Source organism: Stegodyphus dumicola, chromosome X1 (assembly GCF_044657685.1).
Source record: "Stegodyphus dumicola isolate Sdum_Otavi_A_Nest chromosome X1, ASM4465768v1".
Taxonomy (NCBI): domain Eukaryota; kingdom Metazoa; phylum Arthropoda; class Arachnida; order Araneae; family Eresidae; genus Stegodyphus; species Stegodyphus dumicola.
In genome coordinates, this window is record NC_140780.1 from 62,712,732 (window position 1) to 62,733,913 (window position 21,182).

Here is a 21,182-nt window from a genome sequence, read left to right on the forward strand (position 1 = left end):
CTTTGATAAATAACCAATTTATCGAAGATTGTGCTCAGTTTTTCTCTGTCTCAAGATATACCGTAATTTTCAAGAGAAAAGTGTTATTTTAGTGTAATTTTTTTTAAACTGAAAACCAGTATCAGACTTCATGTAATCATTCGAAATTAACAAATGAAAGAGCGTTTGTTGGTGTTTTTAGAGAAAGAGTGTTATAATTTATTGCAGACCTCTGTTTTTCAGTTAACTACGTAAATTTTATTTAGTTTACAAAACGAATGACAAATGCGTAACAGTTCAGGTCACTGAAATTTCTCGGAAATCTGTTTTGTAAGTAGCCGAAACAAGATAAATCTTTTAATGCTTTCAGGCGTGACCTGGGCTAAGTAAACAAAACTGACAATTGCTCATGCATGAAGTGATTTTGTCTCATTAGCATTACTGTGGTGAATGTTTTAGTTGTCATTTTGCACTTCCCTTCGCTTCTGTATAATTACCACTGAATTTTTGTTTTTAATCACATTCATATTGAAAGACAGCTGAACATAGGAGTTTGAATTTCTCATTTCTTCAAGCCTATGATTTAAGATCTTAGAACACTTTTTTAAGTAAGCATGTGGTTTACTAAAATCTACCTGGCTGTCTACCTGCTGGGAAGAATGCCTTTCATAGAACATATTTTAACTAAGCATGCGGATTACTAAAATTTACGGTTTGGTTTTGGTTATTTAATTACGGAAAAGCACACTAGGGCTATCTGCCTAAGGGCAGGGATGCCTTCGTGGAGGACTTTCTAAGGGAAACTGGCTCGCATGCAGCCAGCCCGTTCATATGCGTTGTCTTGTATGCAGCAGAAAATTTAATATTAAGAGAAATATTCAAAATTTAAATTAAATTTTAAAGCTATTTAATTTTTTTAACATATGAAATAAACAATTTAAAATTTTCAGCAAGTTAAGGGATGCAAAATTGAAAGTTTTAATTTTGCACTAGATCGGCCGCGATATGGAATTGCACATGACACCATTTTTTTGTATTTAGCTAATTATTGTCATCGCTTAATGTTCGATATTATGATGTTAGTAATTCTCGAGAAGTGTATTTTGCAAAGCTGGACGACTCACAATGAAAAAAATTAAAATGAGACGTGGTTAATTGTAGTTTATAGCACTAATTTGTATGTCCTATGTTCAGTTTCAGTCAAAGCATCAACAGGTCGAGGGGCAATCTCTTGGGTACCTTGTAGGTGACAGTACAAGTTTCCCCAATTATGCTCCAATTTTCTGGCCTTTGTTCGAACAGAAGCGAACGGGCTGGTAGGTTTTTCGTGGTTTTTCCATATATAACATTAATACGATCCAGTTACCCTTAGAAAGTCCTTCACAAAGGCATCCTTTCTCTTAAGCATGTAGATCTTATGGCTTTGCCGTATTCGAGTAAACTAACCGTCCCAGTTTTGATGGAGAATTCCTCGGGCTATGCATCCAAAAGTCTTTTACCCCACTTCCTTATTACAAACTTCTCGAGAGTACTTTGATTCGACAGTATTTTAAGTGCACACAAGCCATAAAAACATGTACGCTTACAAGCATCTATTCTTCTCTAGAATTGCAATTAGGACCAGGGTTATGACCCCTAATCACCATGCTAACAAAGTAGTAACTAATTAAATAAAGGTATAGATCAGGCATTCTCAACCGGTGGTACGCAAGAGAAAAATAGGTGGTATGCAACTATTAAGCTTTTCAATTCAAAAATCTCGTGAAGAAAACTGGTTAAGAAGACTGTTTAAGTTTTGGCTGAACCAGAAAAAAAAAAAAAAAAAAAAAAAAATTAAAGGCATTTCAAATAAAGGTGTTAAAATTTTATTGATTTTTTGCAAAACATATTTGTGCGAACAGGGATTTTCTTCCATGCTGCATTTGAAAAATAAATACAGAACAAAATTAGAAGTGGATCCTAATTTACGGTTTCGAATATTTTTAATGCGTGCGTATTTAATACAAATAGCCAACAGGTTGTACAAATGGCAAAATATAATTTTTTTTTAATATTTGAGAAATTGAAGAATAGTTATTGTAAAATGTAGTGGTGGTACTAAAGTTTTTCAATTTTTGTTTAGATGATACGCGTTAGACAAAAAAATTGAGAACCACTGGTATAGATAGTTCATCATTTTAGAATATTTTTTACTTTATTTTCAGCAACAGGTTATTTCTATAATTAGTTGTATCAAACTCGGATAACTTCTTATGTTTCATTAACTATTTGCTTTTTCTATTTCCTTTTCAACATCTGGTTTAGATTTTGGAAAAATAAGATTAGTCTGGTGGTTTCATGCATAATTATTCCGCAACTGGACCTTAGTTCCTGGCTCTGGGGAAATTTTTTTTTTTAAAGCAATAGTTAAGCAATTCTTTCTTTCTTCCACTTGTATCTGCATTTGAGTGATTTACAGCTTCCGTTTTAGTCCCCCCTTTTTTTTGCTGTTGGGCTTAACATTTTTTATTGAGTTATTTTTGCAGTAATGTACTTTGCTTTGTGCCTCTGGAATTATTTGTGATTTTTAATTCTTCCATTTTTCTTTTCCTGTTTTTAACACTTTTCTTTAAACTAACTCAAGTCTTAAAACGCATGTTAAATGGAAACATCTTCTTGCTTTCGCTTAAAACATGTGTTAAGTGGAAACATGTTTTTGGTTTCAGGGTAAAAAGACACTGCAGCTATATTTCTGCTGTACTATGCATAGTTTTTTTCAGCAGTTCCGCTATTTGCAATTTCGTTTGAGAAATTTTACTTCATAGGTTTTGTAAGCCAATAGCTTAGAGTTAATGGTTAGAGTGTTTGCGTCTTTAATCGATTGAAACAAAGCACGTTAGAGTTAAGGGGTTGCTTAAGTTTATCTTGTGGAGGAATTTGCAAGGGCAACTGCTTCGTATTCATATTACAAATGAAGAAAACCACGAAATTGCCCATGTAGCCATTTCCACGGAGTTTTTCAAAAGTTCAAAGAATAAAGGACAAAATTATCTTCCCTGTTTCACTCTGCTTTCAAATAAAGCAGAGAAGAAGCAGATTTTATATATTTTTTCTTTAAAAGTACTAAGCACACGTATTTTAGAATTCACTGAAAAAGGAATCTTGCAGAACTTATATCCTCTTGGGTTCAGAATTCTAAAGAATAGAAGGTTTAGCCGATTCGTGAGTTGATTACGCTGACCGTTTTTAATGTAACCATGCGACTAGCAACTAGGGAATGCAACTCAAGATTGATATATGACATATACATCGAAGTTTTAGAGCTAATAATTGAACTCATTTTAATACGACTATAGCTCTTCGATCACCCTGAAAAGTTCCTTTCTTTTTTGAAACTTCAGAAGCTAGTTTTTATTGCATTCGCAATATATTCATTCGTTTACATTCATCATTCTATCGTGAGCAATGGAAAGAATGGTGTGAGAGTCCTTTGTTGATGCATTTCCTTGACATCAACTTGATGAATGCGTGTGATTAAATTTTTTCCGCACTAGTTTTTTTCCTGTATGGATAATGCCTCATTAAAGAAGTCAAGACCTGAATTAAGCGGGGGGAGGGGGGAAGTGAAGAAAAATAAGTCTTCTGAGGCCAAATGTTCTCTGTTCCAAACAAAGATAGTATAATTTCAATAAAAGTATTTTCAGTGAGAAAAGGAAGCACAGAGATTTAAATGAATGTAAAGTTTCGTGGCTAACTTGATTTTACTAACTATTGCTATACAGAACTTCAGAACGCATGCATATTGTTTGAAAATAAACATCAAATAAAAATTTTAAGAAAATGTGTCTCAAATATCCGACTTAATTCAAAAAAGTTTATTTAGTAGCATACTGTTGCAATCGCAACACCTTTTTTTTTTCGGGGGGGAGGGAAGGGCAGGGTATGAATTCGCGTAGGGAAAATTAAAAAAAAAATCAGAGTGTAAAAAAGGATTTTAATTTGTTATAACTTTTTGGATAATAAATTTTTACATGGCATGTGTTTTTCCTCTTAATATAAGTAAAACCCACAAAAGAAATGTGTTTGTAATTCTGCTGAAGTCATTACGGAAAATGCTTGCAATTTATTTACACAAATGGATTTATAACTATACAAGTATTAATAGATTTAGTATATTATGTAAAGCATATAATTGAATGCAAAGAACGTAAAAATGTACTTCCATATATTACTCTTATACAAAGCATATTTATAAAATTAGCTGAATGTGTTAAAGTTAAGCATTAGCTTCAAGGCATTAATTCAAAGCAAGAATTTTCTTTTCGTTGATTTTCGCCTGCTTGTACTTTCTTCACTAGGTACATCTCTTTTTAACATCCAGCAATAGTCTGCTATCATGTTTTTACTCTACTTTCCTTGGTATGTTATTTCCATGTCATTTATATCCTGATGAAATCCTTCACCTTGTTATTCACTGACTTTTCGTAGATTCTCTTGAAAATAATCTATGTGTGCATGTGAAAAAATGCAATTTAATACAAATGTTGTATCCGAACAATCTTAATTTTTCTAGCAGGTTTTCTAGAGTAATTTTGTAATCTGGAAGTTAACTGTTCCCTAAAAAATTTTCATTTACCTGGTTAAAACTCAACCATGCTTCTTTTTCACAATCATTCATCGTCTCTTCAAATTTGGAATCTAACATAAGTTTCCGAATTTGAGGTCCAGCAAAACGTTTAAGTTTAGCATCAGAAATAGAAGGAAATTTGCCACAAATGTACATAAATCTTTATCATTTTCTTTATTTAATGCTTTGACAAACTCTTTTATAGTACCTAATTTAATGTAAAGTGAGGGACGAAAATGTTTTTGGATTCAACTAGTGGTTTGTGAAGAATATTTTTACAACCAGGGGACAAACACTCTCGAGAAGGCCAATGTTTGTTTCCAGTGATTCTTCTTATCCCGACTATCCCAGTCGCATAGAAAACATGGAAACTTACTGTAACCAGATTGTTGTCCAAGTAACATTCCAATTACCTTCAAGTCACCACATAAAACCATTGATGTTTGTTATAATTCAGCTTGTCTAATAAAAACGCGATGTTTTCATAGGTTTCTTTCAAATGAACAGAGTGTACCACTGAAATCGATGCATATTGATTTCCATTATGAAGTAAAACTCCCCTCAAACTTCTTTTTGAGGAAATTATAAATAGTCTTTAGTCAGAAGAATTGTGATTAATACCAAAAAATGCATTATTGCATTGACATCGCTGCAATATGCAAGTAAGCCTTCTTCCGAAAAATATAGTACCAATTCTTTTTCACGATGTCTATAACATGAAAAGTGCGTTTGTGGTAGTTGTAAATTCTTAGCTTTAAGGCGTGAATCAAGAAGTTCAACACTATCCTTTGGCAAGTTTTAGCTCTTGTACTAAATCATTAAACTCACTTTGATTAAATAATATTGCCATAGTTTCATTTGTTTCAGGTATATACAGATCTTCCTCTTTTTCAATTACTTGCAAATATGAATAAGTTTCTATATAATTTATATTTTCTATATTAGCTTGAGGATGAGAAACATTATGAACTATAGGTCTTATTGCTGAAGGTAGGTTTGGATATACAGTACCTCCTTTATTTTTTACATTATAACCAGCAACATTTGTCACACAAAAATAAAAATCATCATAATGATTCTTTTGTTCTCTCCACACCAATTGAAATTGCAAAAGGCATTGAATTTTTCTTACTTTTACTCCAAAGGTGCAAAGCTTCAACACAAGTTCGACTCGTTTTATGCGGATACTACGAATTGTCTCGATCGCCTCATTTAATTCCAAAATATGCAAAGTATGCGTTTTTAACAAAATCTGTGACATTTTGCCTTTGTTTTACTTGTGCATAGTTTCTACAAATATAACAGAATATATCGGCATCATTCACACATTATTTGCGGGAAGCCATACTTCATTAAATGCTAATTAAAAGCACTGAAAATAACTACTTAAAACTTAGCAAACGATTAATTTAAGGCTAAGAAAAAAAATTACAATTTAAAAGAGTTACATGATTAAACTATTCCAAATAAATTCCCACCGTCTATTAGAAAGGAAATTAACCGCAAATGTATATTTTCCACATAAATCATTCAATAAATAAAAGAAAACCTTACGTGATAGGGAAAAATATTTATATTTCTGAAATCAGCATCAAAAATATTTCTAGATACACTCCTCGGCATTGAAAATGCAACAAAGAAGGAGTGGCCAGAAAGTGATGAAATTTGGAAAAAAGACAGTCAGAAAGCAGCAATGAGTGATCTTTATTTCAAAATGATAGTCAGAACACAGAACGAGAACGGCGTCCGCTCAGTAGGATGTAGGACCACCGCGGACAGCGATGCACGAAGAAACACGTCTAGGCATAGAGTCAATAAGAGTGCGGATGGTGTCCTGAGGGATGGTTCTCCATTCCCTTTCAACCATTTGCCACAGTTCGTCTTCTGAACGAGGCAGGGGCAGAGTCTGCAAACGGCGTCCAATCACATCCCACACATGTTCGATTGGTGACAGGTCAGGAGAGTACGGTGGCCAGGGAAGCACCTGTATACCTTGCAGAGCATGTTGGCAGATGCAAGCACTGTGTAGTCGGGAGTTATCCTGCTGAAAAATTGCATTAGGCAGCCCTGGAAGGTAGCGGATTGCCACCGGCCGCAGTACATTATCCAAGTATCGTCGGGCAGTCATAGTGCCCTGAATACGAAGTAGAGGTGACCTGGAATCGTAGGCAATAGCGTCCTAAACCATTATGCCACGTTGTCGCGCGGTGGGGCGTTCCATAGTTACTGCTGGATTAGATCTGTCTCCACGTCGACGCCACACACGTATGCGGCGACTGTCACTGGATAAACAGAAGCGTGACTCATGTGACAACACGACGTTTCGCCATTCTGTCATCCACATCACTGCAGTCCGGCACCATTCTAAACGTTGGCGTCTGTGCTGTGGGGTCAATGGCAGTCTTCTTAACGGACGCCGTGTGTGCAGGTCACGTTCAACCAATCGACGGGAAATGATTCTGGTCGACATGGGAACATCCAGGGTATGTTGCACATGCTGCAAAATCGCGGTACAAGTGACTTGCGGGACCGCCACAGCTGGTCGGGAGATGCGTCGATCCACGCATGCTGACGTCACTCTGGCTACACCTGCACCCCTCCTTCTTCCTCGTTTCCTTGTTCCAACCATGTTCGCCATAGCCGATGCACCGTGCTCGCATCCATGTGGGTATCAGCTGCGATCTGACGTAAGGACCAACACGCCCTTCTCAGTCCGATCACCATACCCCTCGTAAAATCGTCTGTCTGCTGGAAGTGCCTTCGCTGACGGCGGCCTGGCATTCTTCCCTATTAACTTATCCTCCAGGACAAAAACCAACTTTCTTCGATAATTCGTCTGGCAGAAATAACGACACGAATATTGCCCATTCTGCATGTTCCTTCCCTTATATCTTACTTCACGTGCGTCGGAGAGCTGCGCATTTCATATCATTCGCATAACTCAGTGACGTGCGTCTACTCTAAAATTTGCATACATTTCTGACCACTCCTTCTTGGTGTTGCATTTTCAATATCGAGCAGTGTACAATGCAAAATATAGAAATATCAAAAAACATGCTGACCAGTGTTATTTAAAAAAAAAATCGCCTGCTACTTGAAAACTGGGAAAGAAATCTTTTGAGAAACGTCCTCATAGAAAAATAAAAATTTGCATTAAATTACTGTTGAAGAAATTGTACTGCAGTCTTAAATTAAAATTTAATTCTAAAATTTAAACAAAATTAAACAAGTATAAAATATAGATATTCTTGAAGTCATTGTCACCGTTTCTGTCGTAAATGTTTGAGCTATAGTAAAACATTTTAATTTAATGGAAAATATGATGTATACGACTTATATTGTGGAAAATTATATTATGGTGCACTTTTTTTAATTGTGTGCGCATGTTTAGGAATATTCACTGGAATCATGTACCAATTTGGTTTAAAAGTCCCGTATCTTGTTGGGTCTGCACGATCAGAAATTTCAGTGCACATGCTTGTACTGAATAGTTTGGCTTTTTTAAAGTTACATTAATTGAATATGGCAAAGCTCACCAAGGTTATCGCCTTAGTTGAGCGATGTCTTTGTGGAAAATTTTCTGAGGACGACTGGCTCATATTTACGTTACACATGGAAAAACCATGAAAACCAACCATGCAGCCAGGCTGTTCGCTTTGGATCAAAGGTGAGTTGAATTATTATTCAGTAGCCTTAATGATTCAGCCATTGGTGGGGGATATAGCTTTTTTAAGATTACTTGATAACCAAGTAATTTTTCATATGTATGCGGACTTTATGTGAAATTTAACCATCTCGTGCAGCATATTTGATGTTCTTGGTTAATATTTAAATAGTAAAGTAATGAATATTAGTATCAGAAATTAGAAAAAAATATTAAAAATTTATTATTATTAAAAATTTGAAAAGCACATTTAAAAATTTGAAAAGCACATTTAAAAATTTGAAAAGCAAATTTGTATTAAAAATTTGAAAAGCACATAACATTATAATTATATTTATATATGCTGTTTCCTCCTCCCCAATAGATTTTCTTAATTTGCATTGTTGAAAATTTCATGTTTAATTTTGTTTATATGTACTTCAAGTTTACAAAAACAAGTACAATAATCATTTTATTTTTTATTTTTATTTATTTATTTATTTAATTGTTTATTTATTTTATTATTTATTTATTTATTTTATTTTTATTTATTTTTATTTATTTATTTATTTTGCATAGGTAATCAAATAGCTGGACAGCCGCATGCCTTTAGATTTTTCATTTGACACTTTTAGGTAAGTTTCAGTGCACTGATTACTCACCAAGGAATAAATTCTGCATTCTAGAAATTTATCTACCTTAATATAACAAATTATTTGAAAAATCTTTATTTTAAATATTTATTTGTTTATCGTGTTAGGGCATTTGCTCATATGCATTATAAAAACTTCAGTACAATATGCTAGTTAGAATTCCGAAAAACGTTTTCACATATCCGATAAGTTGGTTACCACAAAGACTGGCCACGTAGTTTGGTATATTTTATTTATGAAATAATTTTTGATTTGTCAGCTTGATGCCAGTGACATAAATATCATAAAATTATAGCTGTATTACACAAATCAACAATAATAGTAGTTTAAAATGGAGAGGAAAAGCTCTTAGATACATTGTGAAGGGCCGATCGCATTCAAATTCAATTGGCACAGTTTCATACATCAAATAGGGAAGGCGGGAAACGAGAAGCTCAGTTATAGACTAAGTAGCACAGAAGCAGCCTGCCGTAATCTTACTAAGGGAGCCTACGTTCGAATTCGAATTAAAACCTACATTTTATGGAATTATTAATAGAATTTTAATACCAAGTAAAGACGAAAATGAAGTTGTGACTAATGAAGTGACTAATGAAAGAATAGAATGAATGACTTGTGACTAATATATTTCTTTCGTTCTGTCTATCTCATGTGCAAAAATATTATTCACAATTACTTTATATTTCAAAATCGTATTTTTATTTAATAACAATTGTGATAATCATGTAATGGTGATCATAATATAGTACAAATGGTAAAAGTGCATGAAAATAGTTAACGTAAATGTAATCGTAGTAACGTAAATTTCTGTTATAATGTATTTATAAAATAAATTGATTAACTGCGTTCCCTTCGTGTTGAAGCAATTTTGACTACTAGAAATTTATTTAACATTCGGACATTCGGGTATTACATGTGACTTAAAACTGTGACTTTTTTTTTATTTTTTATTTTTTTATTTTATTTTTTTGGCAAAGCCCAGGCGAAACAGTATTATGTGCGGTTGTATCTACCCGCAGGAGACACTACTGTGCTGTTAATTTTTTTTTTTAAAAAAGGGGGGGTTGAGAAGGAATACTAGAATCATTCCGTTTCTGTTTGTAATTGGGAGCATTTCTGAGAAAATTTTAAAAGTTTATTATAATGAAGATGACAGCCAAGCAAGGTAAATTGATTTAAGTTACAAGAAAATTTAATTCCCTTCGATGACTTTTAATACGTTCATAATACTTACTATGGAACTTTTAGCATTAATTACCTAAATTTCTACTGTTATTAAATTATTGTATTGTACCACTAATAATTTTATATCCGACAGCTATTAATCACAAGCTGTAAAAGATTTGATTAAAATACACACTTAGACAGACCAAAAAAAAAAAAAAAAAAAAAAAGACGCACCAAGAAGGAGTTATCCGAATGAGACGAAAATTGGTAGAAGTGATGTACATGAACAGAAAGACAAATTATTACAATTTGAGAAAAATTGGATGATGTATTCAAGTGATAAAGTGAAAAAAAAGTCAGTAACGCTCTGCCTCTGGATCTTATGCAAGCAGTTATTCGGCTTGGCATCGACTGATAGAGGTTCCGGATATCCTTTTAAAGGGATATCGTGCCAAATTCTGTCCAAATGGCGTGTTAGATCGTCAACATCCCTAGCTGGTTGGAGAGCTCTGCCCATAATGCTCCAAACGTGCTCAATACGAGAGAGATCCGGCGATCTTGCTGGCCAAGGTAATGTTCGGCAAGCACTAAGGCAAGCAGTAGAAACATGTGCAGCGTGGGGGCGGACATTATCTTGCTGAAATGTAAGCCCAGGGTGGCGTGACATGAAGGGCAACACAACGGGCCTTAGAATTTCGTCGACGTACCGCTGTGCTGTAAGGTTGCGACGGATGACAATCAAATGGGTCCTACTATGAAATGAAATGGCACCCCAAACCATCACTCCTGGTTGTCGGCCTGTCTGCCGGAAGACAGTCAGGTTGGTATCACACCGCTGTCCGTTACGTCTCCAGACTTCGCCGTCGCTGGTCATCGGGGCTCAGTTCAAAGTGGGACTCATCACTGAAGACTATTCTACTCCAGTCAGTGACATTCCAGTGCGAATGAGCCCGATACCACTGCAAATGGGCTTGACGTTGTACAGAGGTCACGGCGCAAGGGGCGCCGTGACCTTAGCCTCCTTTCTGTGAGCCGTCTGTGAATGGTCCTTGCGGTCATTGAAGCACTAATTGCACGTACAATCGATGATAATGATGCATCTGGGGCTGTGAGTGTCGCTCTGACGATTGCTCGGTCTTCACGTTCTGTCGTTTCTCTAGGCTACCGCTTTCTTCTTGACGCTGTGTGCGGCCATGGTTCACCCATTCCTGCCAACATTGTCTAATAGTGGCATCGCTCCTGCTCAAATGTCGAATTATTCGCCGATAAGATCAACCGGCTTGAGTCCAACTACACGGCCTCTCTCAAATTCTGACATCTGCGCATATTGTTCGCGCACCTGTATGCCAGGCATAGTTACTGTCTACCAGAGTACATGGAATGAAATTCGTGAAGAATTTGACCTGGAATCGTAATTTCTCCTCTTAAATATCCTACCAGTTGCGCAGATCAAATGGTCCGTACAACCGTTCATTCATTGGCAGCCAAAATGTAAAATTTTGCATTTTCCGTCGAAACCTGTATGCATATGAATTTGTGTCCAATTTGCTTTATATCTTCTCGGTGCGTCGTGGTGCATCCTTTTTTTTTTTTTTTTTTTTCTAAGTGTGTATGTTAAGTAAGGTTTTAAAATACGTTATGGGGGTAAGGAAACGTTTAACTTCCCCAAAACAATATATTTAATCAGGTTTTAGCTTAGCACCTGAAAACTGTAAGCCTAAACAACTAAGCATTTTAATGAGAAGAAATATATGCTCACGATACGAAAACTGTAACTAAAAAACAAAAACATTTTTTTTTCGCCACAAAGAGAACCATTTACTGATGTTTACAGAAATAGGAATTGCAATATTCGAAGCTGAGTGGAATGCGATTTGCTGAAATACATACCAAGGAAAAATTTAACAAATACTTCGCTTCTCTTGGTTTATAAATATAAATACTCAGTGTTGTCATCTGATAAAACTGAATTTTTACAGTTAAATGAAATTAAAACTGAACTAAAAAAGTACAGCAGTTTTCGAAGCTGAAACGTTTATTTCTGTATTTCCTATCTGAGTATAAACGCCAGTTAATTAACTGATTTTACCAAAGGATGCAAGGGCTGTGTGCCATAGGAAGAAAGCTCTCATAGAGAACTTATGAAGGGAAACTGACTCATAACCACGTCATACACGGAGAAAACTACGAAAGTGCTATGTAATCAGCCCGTTCGTTGAGATATGAGCTCGGAATGAGGTACCCATTATACCAGCAGTCTTATCCTCTGAATTGGCGGCGTTTCTTTTTAACACAGAAAGATACAATAGAAAAGTATCAAACTATTTTCTCTTTAATAAAGTACTGTTTAAAGGGAGTTTCAGTATGATGTAGTGATTCGCTCATATTTAAATTTTCCCTATCATTTCTGTATTCATAATTATTATAAATTTTATCGTCATACTTGCTCCGCTCTTGTTTCAAATATCGATGTGGAACCTTTCGTATGAGAAATATTAAAATGGTTCGCATATCTTAAGAGTATTATTTAGAAAGATGAACTTGTCCCATGTTCATAAATGTTGAAATAACGCTTCTCTTGCGATTCTTTTAATGGTACTCGTTAAACTATAAAATTGTAAATATGTTTCTGCAATAACTTGGTTACGTGTTTCAAAATAAACATTTCCACTTTTTTTATTTTTATGTTATTCTTCATGTACAACATAAATCTGAGCAAGTTTTCTTTGGAAAATCCTACATGAAGACATTCTTTCCTTTAATAATTAAGGAGATAATCCTGGCATGATTTGCCGTACTGAGCAACTGGTATGAAAACTACAAAAAATTATGATTTGTGAAAATTCAATACAAATTATTTGAAATTTAACGCTTTATTATGATCAGCACATCAATGTGTTTTCATTTTGCAATTGTTTTTACGTGATGTTCAACAAAACAGAATATTTCAACGTGGTAGTGTATAAAATAAAACATATGAACCTAGCCATCAAACCTGGAGTTTTTATTAGTTTAGGGTACTTAGGTTAATTAATTACGTAATATTTAATAAATACAGCTATTCGCGTGTTTTAAAAACTGAAGCTTGAACTACTGTGAACCTAATTTAAAGATGGCGAATTTGTGAAAGCTTTCTGTAAAGCCATCCTATCCTAGGCCAAAAGAGCTTAGTTGTTTTGTCGTAAACCAACTAACATAAAGGAGGTTTTATTTAATTAATATTATTCTGGACTCATGTCTTTCTTTAAAAAAAAAAAAACAATAAGGATTTAATTGTTGGTAATTTTTTTATAAATCTATTGTATAATTTTTATTCTAAGTATGCTGTACTGAAAATAACTGATTTTACAAACTTTCTTTTCAATGCTCTGTCTAATCTTAGTAAGAAAAGCGTCCATCAGTTGCAGAAAGTGTAAGATCGCTGAGCAGTAGTATACTGCTAACCATTAAAAATGCTAGACCTTGGAGGATAATATTGACCTCCAATATTGAGGATAATATTGATTAATATGCTAGACCTTGGAGGATAAGTGGAATAATATTTATTTTATAAATGCATTATGATGGGGGGGGGGAATAGGAAAATTTCACTTAGTTTTGGGCATACAGCAAGCGGAAATGAATAGCTCCAGCATCCACTTCTGGCAACAGTAGCAACTGTGGGCATTGAATCAAATGGACTTTGAAAGGCAGTTACTGATATTATCCTCCATATATCTTCAGTTCCTGCGCTAGAATTCATCTGGTAATCTATCGTACTGGTTGGCAGGCGTTGTTGTTCCACTTTCTCTGTCGCTGTTGACAAATGTTTCCATTTGGTGAAAGATCTGGAGAAGGCACTGACCAAGGCAGGAATCGGAACACCTTAGGAAATGAACCTCGCATTTAGGAAATGTAGGACTCCGTAGATAGCATGTGGTCTCAAACTGTTCTGTTGAATTAGTGAGACGATGTGGCCTCAAAAATACAGCACAGGTATGGGCATTAAAAACCTTGTTAACGCAACGGTAATTGGTCAAAGTATCAGATATGCGGACTGGAGGTGAACGTGTACTTATTAGCTCTTCGTACCATATTAAAGAAATGAACCAGTAGGGCAATAAAGAATGCAAGATTTCCACGTCCGATCTCTTCGCTGCCTGTATACTCGGATGTATTGCGGCAAGCAAAAGCGGGATTCGTCAGAGAGGACGACGTCACGCCATTGATATGTTCATGTGTGTCGCTGAATGCAGCATTGTTGGTGCCGATTTATGTTCTATAGCGGCAAGAGACTTGAAGCAGAGGTCGCCTTGCTGATAATCCGTGCCGTTACAGAGTTAATCAAGCCGTACGAGCGGATATTTGGCACTGTGCAAATCGCCGATTTCCTGACCTATGGTACGTGATGTGACTGCAGATTCCCTAATGGCGATACAGACTAGATGGACATTGACGAGTGGAGGCGGTTGAGATCCCATATGTCGCCCTGTATGGATCTTCTGGACCCATCGATCGCAAATTCTCATAAGTCATTGATCTTAACTGAAGCGCGAAGCAACTGCGTGGTAGGATAATCTGGTAATAATAAAACACCAGAAAATATATTTCATGAAACACACAAAATAAAAATAACGCTGTTATTTTGATGCTGTGATTAGAATTTTTTCGAGCGTGCTATTAGTAATATAAATGTGGATTAATCACTTACCCCCCCCCCAATTTTACCGACATCTTAAATGCCCATATTGGAGCTAGATATTTTGCACAAAAAGCACAAATTTAAGTGCACGTAAATTTTCCCATATTCTGAAACATAATTTTCAACCTATAGCTATATACTGAGTATTGACGCCCACACCAGTGGCCGAACGGTTAAGACCGCTGAATAATGGCAGTTTGACCTGGTTTGGGTTTAAACCCAGGCGAATGTACTGGCTGCATTGTTGGTTTTCCGTGCTTTTCTTCATGTGTAAGATGAAAATGTACCAGCTTCCTCAAAAAAAGTCTCCACGAAGACATCCCTCCTCATATGCAGATAGCCTTCGTGGCTTAGCCATATTCAAAAAAACTAAACTAACCTATTCAGTGTTGATATGCCTCTTCTGTAAATATTTTTATGTAAACAGAATTTAGTTTCCTAAAACAGATTAGGTTTTTTCCAATATGGCAGAGGACACGAGGGCTTGCTGGCTAAGGAAAGAGAACCAGGTAGCCCTCGTGGAGGAATTTCTAAGGGAAACTGATTCATATTCATGTTGAAGATGCGGAAAACCAACCATACGAAGCTTGTGACTGAGGAGATATTCCAACGACATTAACCGTTAGACCACTACTGCGGCTTCGTAAAACAGTAGTTAGGAGAAAATTATTAACTGGATGGAGAATCTCGCACAATATTGGACAGAATAGGAATAAAACGTCTAAATAAATTAGATCATTATATATTTGTATTCCTCAGATTACGAAGTTTACATTGCAAATGTTACACATCTATGATAATGTAAATAATACGTTAACGCTGTAATAATATAAATAATATGTTGATTAAAACTGTCCTTTTATAACTATAATAATCATACACTGAAGTACTGAAAGTTAAGAAAACTTATGTATTTTTAATAACGTGAATTATTCTGTTTCTTTTAGCAATGGAAGTAGGCCTTCTTTTGGGGTTGCTTCTTTCAGCTGCATCAGCCAGGAGACCAGGTAAATTTTTCATTGACTAAAGTATTTTCTATTCAAAACGAAGCAAAAAGCTGGCATTTCCCGGCTCTTTATGTTGTTATTAAGGCTCTTAAATTGTACTGTGTACTGTAATGATATACGATTTCTTCGCCATCTCTTGGCGAAAAAAACTATCATTCTTGCAGATTGATAATTTGAAGACTACAGGTCTTCATTAAACAGGATGTAACAAATAAATATTTGACACTTACCCCCTTAGAAAGAACGGCCTGTGCGTATACTATACTTTCAAAAACTTTATTTATGCATTACAGTCAGGAAGTGTGTTGATAAACATTCTGTCTTTTTTTTTTATAATATCGAAACCATTATAGGGCAATGTTTCTCAAGCTCTGGTTCTCGAAGCCTGCCCTTGTGGTCCTCTTAGATTTTTAAAAACGTCCTATTGCTGATGACATTTGGCTAAATAATCTGGCATTTCTTTCAATCGTATTCTCAGAATTAAATAAACTAATTCCCTGTCTACAAGGTCAGTGACTGTTCTCAGTACCCTTGCTAAAATAAAGAGGTTTGAGAGTAAACTTGTTTATGAGTTAGTTGTATTGTTAACCATGAATTAGTCTGTCCTACAGAGAAAATTTTCACCGTTTCCAACGTTAAAATCTTTTTTTCAGTAGAAAATAACATTATTGGGAAAGAATAACGCGATGACATATGTTCGCATATCGGAACTATGAGATCACAATTTGAAACCTATTTTCCAAGTGGCAAGCATAACGAATTTTCATACTCTCATGATCATTTCCATTGCGATTTTTAAAATAAAAAACTGTCATTGAATGAAAAGGAAGAACTAACTGAACTCTCTAATGACACAGACGTAAAATAAAACTCCATGCAGAAGGCATTGTTAATTTCTGGATTCCATTACCAATGACAATGGAATAGAATATAAACTGCACAACTGTGCTTTAATAATTATAATTCACTTTGCTTCTACATTTATGGATAATAAAAGATTTTAGTCTCCTACTCTAATAAAAACAAAGTACCAATATCCACTCGAATTATGTGCCGATCTTAGAGCTTAAGCTTACCCGCATGCGTCCAAACATAGAACAGCTGTGCAAGAATATCATCTGTGCAAGCTCATCAATTTCATAATGTGAGTACCAACATTTGTTTAATTTTTAGTTAATAGACTAAAGATTATCAAAACTCTAGTAGCCTTGAATTATTATAGACAAATATATTTTTTCTATTAACGTAATTAATACCAATATAAAATTAAATGAATTTCAATTAATTATATTTTTAAAATATAAATATACTGGTACTAACATATGCTGAGAAATTGCTTTCAAAGAGGATAAGAATAAGGTTGTAGAGACATTAGGTTATTTCGAAGCATTAGAGATGGAAAATGAGCAACGCTTTCGTCGGGACTCGAACCACGGCCTCTCGAGTACGCGTTGAGCGTGCTGACCACTACACCACGAAGACATGCTAAGAAGGCGGGAGAAATACCTTATATATTTCCCCTTTTAAAGGGCGACTGGTTTTTTTTTTAGGGTACCCATTCACCAAATCCTGGAGGTGAAAAATCATCATTTTCCACCATTTTTAGTTCGGGCGCAACTGTAGAGACATTAGTTCATTTCGAAGCAAGAGAAGTGTAAAATGAGTAGTGCCCTCGCCGTGACTCGGATCACGAACCTATTGGATATTTGTATTTAATAAGCTCACAAAAAATATATTAAAAATTGGTTGCCATTTTAATTAGCAAAATTTAAGTTATAATACTCTAATTCTAAAATTTAGTGTGATATTTGGGCCTGTTTAAGAGAGATCAATTTCGTTATGTCTGGTCTTAGTTCGATTAGTTTTAACCATAAATTAAGATCCAATTTTAATTGTGTTCTGTATTTATTTTTCAAATGTAACGAGGAAGAAAATCTTTGTTGGCACAAATAGGGTGTGCAAAAAGGCAATAAAAGTTTAATAGCCTTATTTGAAATGCTTTTAAATTCTTTTTTCCGCTTCAGCCAAAAGTTAACGAATGTGGTGTGATTTTTGAAATCTTCAGTTAGTGTTCGATCACAGGAAATTTCTATCAGCTGTTCTTTATCTTCACGAGATTTCTGAATTTAATAGTTAAAATTACTTTCCTTGCGTACCACCTATTTTTCTCTTGAGTACCACCAGTGGTAACGCGTACCACCGGTTGAGAATCGCTGGTCTATGCGTATAATTTGAGCAATGCTTGTAGATCCAAAATTGCCAACATCTAAAATAGGCGAAGCAGCCACTCAATCATTCCACTTCCTAAATTTAAAAAGTGTCACTATGGATATTTTTATTTAACTTTTTTACTATCCTAAGCAAAGAAAAAGGATTGCAAAATGCTACATTCTTGATTTCTTCATATCCTGATGTTCGGGTTGGAAATAACATGACTTTTTACGATTTCCTTTTCTGTGAAGTGTCAATACGAATCCTTAGAAATCCTTACCAAAAACCTTCAGTGAAACTTTTGTCTCTATCTAAGAGGTATTTCGTAGGATTTTATATTATCTTCTTTAACTATAAGGTATCTTTCTCATGAAATGGAGTAAATCGTCGTACTATTCGATGCTGACGATTAATTTCAGCAGCCACTATTGACATTTCCTGGATTAGAACATGTTTGTTCTGGACTGTATAGTTTATCAGAAAATGCTATCACTTAAGCCATTAAAGCTGTTTTTTCTTACTATTTGGAATGCTTTAAGAGAGTTTAGAAAATTTTAAATGTTTGTAATATTAGAATATACATTTAAAGTAAATAAAACGCAATTGTCTAATTAAAGGAACGTATTTTTTAATGTATTCACAAAAGCAGTAGCCAGTACCGCTGAATATTGATAATTTGACCAAGGTTCGATCCCAAGCAGATGGGTTAGTTGCGTGGTTGATTTTCCTCATGTTTAAAGTGAACTGCCTTAGAAAGCCATACACGAAGGCATTCTTCATCTTAGGCAGACAGCCCACGTATTCTTTGCCTTATTTCTTTCGTATTCCATTAATCTATCAGTAAGCAGTAAAATTATGATGGTTGCAGTCTGCTTCGTGATAAAGAATTAGAACTTATCAAATCGAATCATTCTTTTTTCTCCCTATCTCCTAATTACTTCATCGTTTCCCTTTCTTTTTCCTTTAGTATATACATATATCTAAACTAGCGTTCCATGAGGAGGAAATGAAATATTTTTGCTATTTTTGCTTACTTATTTACATTTTGAAGCAGCAACTGGCGCGAATGGAGTTAAAGAATCTTTGATTTGCTTTCTCCCATTTTCTGAATTTGTGAGTGTTTGTGCATATACACACACTCCGTGTCCTCTTAAGTCCTTACCCAGCCTTTATTTTAGGAACCTTTGGACATAGACCTACACTTGCAGTGTCAAAAGCGCTGAACACTGGTAGTTACTCCTGGGTTCAAATCCCGGCGAAGGTTTTCACGAAGGTATCTCTCCACATTAACAAACAACCCTCGAGCTGATTTGCTTTAAACAATTAACCAAACAACCATTCAATGATAAAAATGTTTCAAATGACGCAAAATGTTCATAACTTGGCAATTTTAAATTTAAAGTTTTTTTTTTTTTTTTTAAATTACGAAATCTAATTTTGCGTTCTCGGATCTCTACGGCCTTTTTGTATGTTCCCTTTGCCCTTAAAATAGGTAAATTTTATGCGCATTATAAAAAATAAAATACAAAATTTTTTACTGTAGTACCACAAAAATTACATTCAGCAGATTACATTCAGGCGTCTTACGTAATTTGAAGAGAAAATGTTTACATTTGTGGATAAGTAAAAATAAAATATAATTTTAGAAAAAGTATGATGTTAATAAATTAAGTGACGAACATTTCTAAGCAAATTTTTGTGAAAAGTTATTTAACAATATATTTTTACTTTTCTTCTTCCTTTTCTCTCCAAAACCGAGATCTTATTCACAGAAATCATAGAATTCATATTGTAGAAAAAACACCAGCGCCTTCAGTGTTGGCACATAGCCAACTAATATTTCTAAGATGTACAAATAAAAATATAGGCGCAGTGGCTAGCGCATCGCGCAGCAGCACCACAGGTCTGAGGTTCGATTCCCGGGCTGGACAAGGTCGACTCAGCCTTTCATCCCTTGATTTCCATCACTTGCGTCGATAAAATGAGTACCAAGTTAGTTTGGGGACTAAACGCTGGGGGTCCTGCGACAAGCTGACCACTTGTTCAGGGCATATGCTTACGCACCCCGCGGCCCACGGGTCAAGAAAGCAGATTTCGCGCACTGCAGGCCTTGGCCCATTAGTGCTGTTACGCCACTGAGTTTAGTTTTTTAGAAAATAAAAACATTCCTTATTTAATAAATTTGTATATTTGGAAAAGTATTAGATAGTTATAACAAAATTTCATGAAAGCATTAATAACATAGTTTTAGCGTTTGAAAACAATTTAATTGTGTGAAAATTCTTTCGGCGTATAGTTTATAACAAAATGATAAATTGAAGAATGTTGCCTAGGAAATCTCAAAAGAATATCACCGACTGGCATTAAAATAATATCAATTTCGAATTATTTTAATTAATTTGTAATTAATTTTGCCCCTCAATACAAGCTGGAAACTACGTCCCATATCCTAAATTTTGAAATTAAATATTTCAGTTTTTGTCGTACAGGAGTCATTGATTTTGTGATTTATTTTTTAGAAAGCGTATATAAATTTTAAAATGCTAAAACATAAATGTTTGCGTTATTTAAAGCATTTTTGTGATTTAACGTATATGTCTGTAGTCAACTGTTGAGAAAAATGCACCGAAGAGCCATTACATTATGACCACCCTGTTAATAACATGTGGAACCACCTTTATCCCTCAAAATTGCAAGCAACCGGCGTGTCATTGACTCCATAAGGTGCTGATATGTAGTCTGAGGTATCTGGTACCAATCGTTTACCAAATAGTCCCGCAATTCCCGCACATTGCGAGAGGGTAGCAACGACATGGTGCATCATCCTGTTGGTAAACACCATTCCCCGCCGGAAATACTGTTATCATGAATAGGGGAACCTGATCTGCAACGATGTTCACGTAGCGCAAAGACGTCAGGGATTGTTCTATGCGGATTATCGGTCCTAATGTGCCCCATGAAAACATTGCACACACCATAATACTTCCGCCACCGGTTTGTCTCCGTCCAACTGTGCATCTGGAAGCCAGGGTTTCATTTGGACATCGGCGTATTAGCACACGCCCGTCGATGTAATGGACCAGAAAACGTGATGCAACTTTCCATGCAACTTTCTTCCATTCTTCTAATGTCCAATTCCGATGTTTCTTGGCCCATTGCAAACCTACTGGCGATGCCGTACCTTCAGTTCAGGTACATGCTTCGGCCTCTGGCTGCGTAGGCCCATACGCAGTAA

General features: G+C 35.3%; 1 protein-coding gene across 1 annotated transcript in view; it reads left to right on the forward strand.

The window, feature by feature from the left end:
• LOC118205041 (latrophilin Cirl-like) overlaps positions 1–21,182 on the forward strand; it is a 125,526-nt gene that overhangs the window by 53,387 nt on the left and 50,957 nt on the right. The window contains exons 3-4 of the mRNA XM_035377324.2: positions 8,808–8,863; positions 15,677–15,736. Coding sequence (XP_035233215.2) covers positions 15,679–15,736 — 58 coding nt within the window. The 5' untranslated portion in view covers positions 8,808–8,863; positions 15,677–15,678. The remainder of the gene's footprint in view (positions 1–8,807; positions 8,864–15,676; positions 15,737–21,182) is intronic.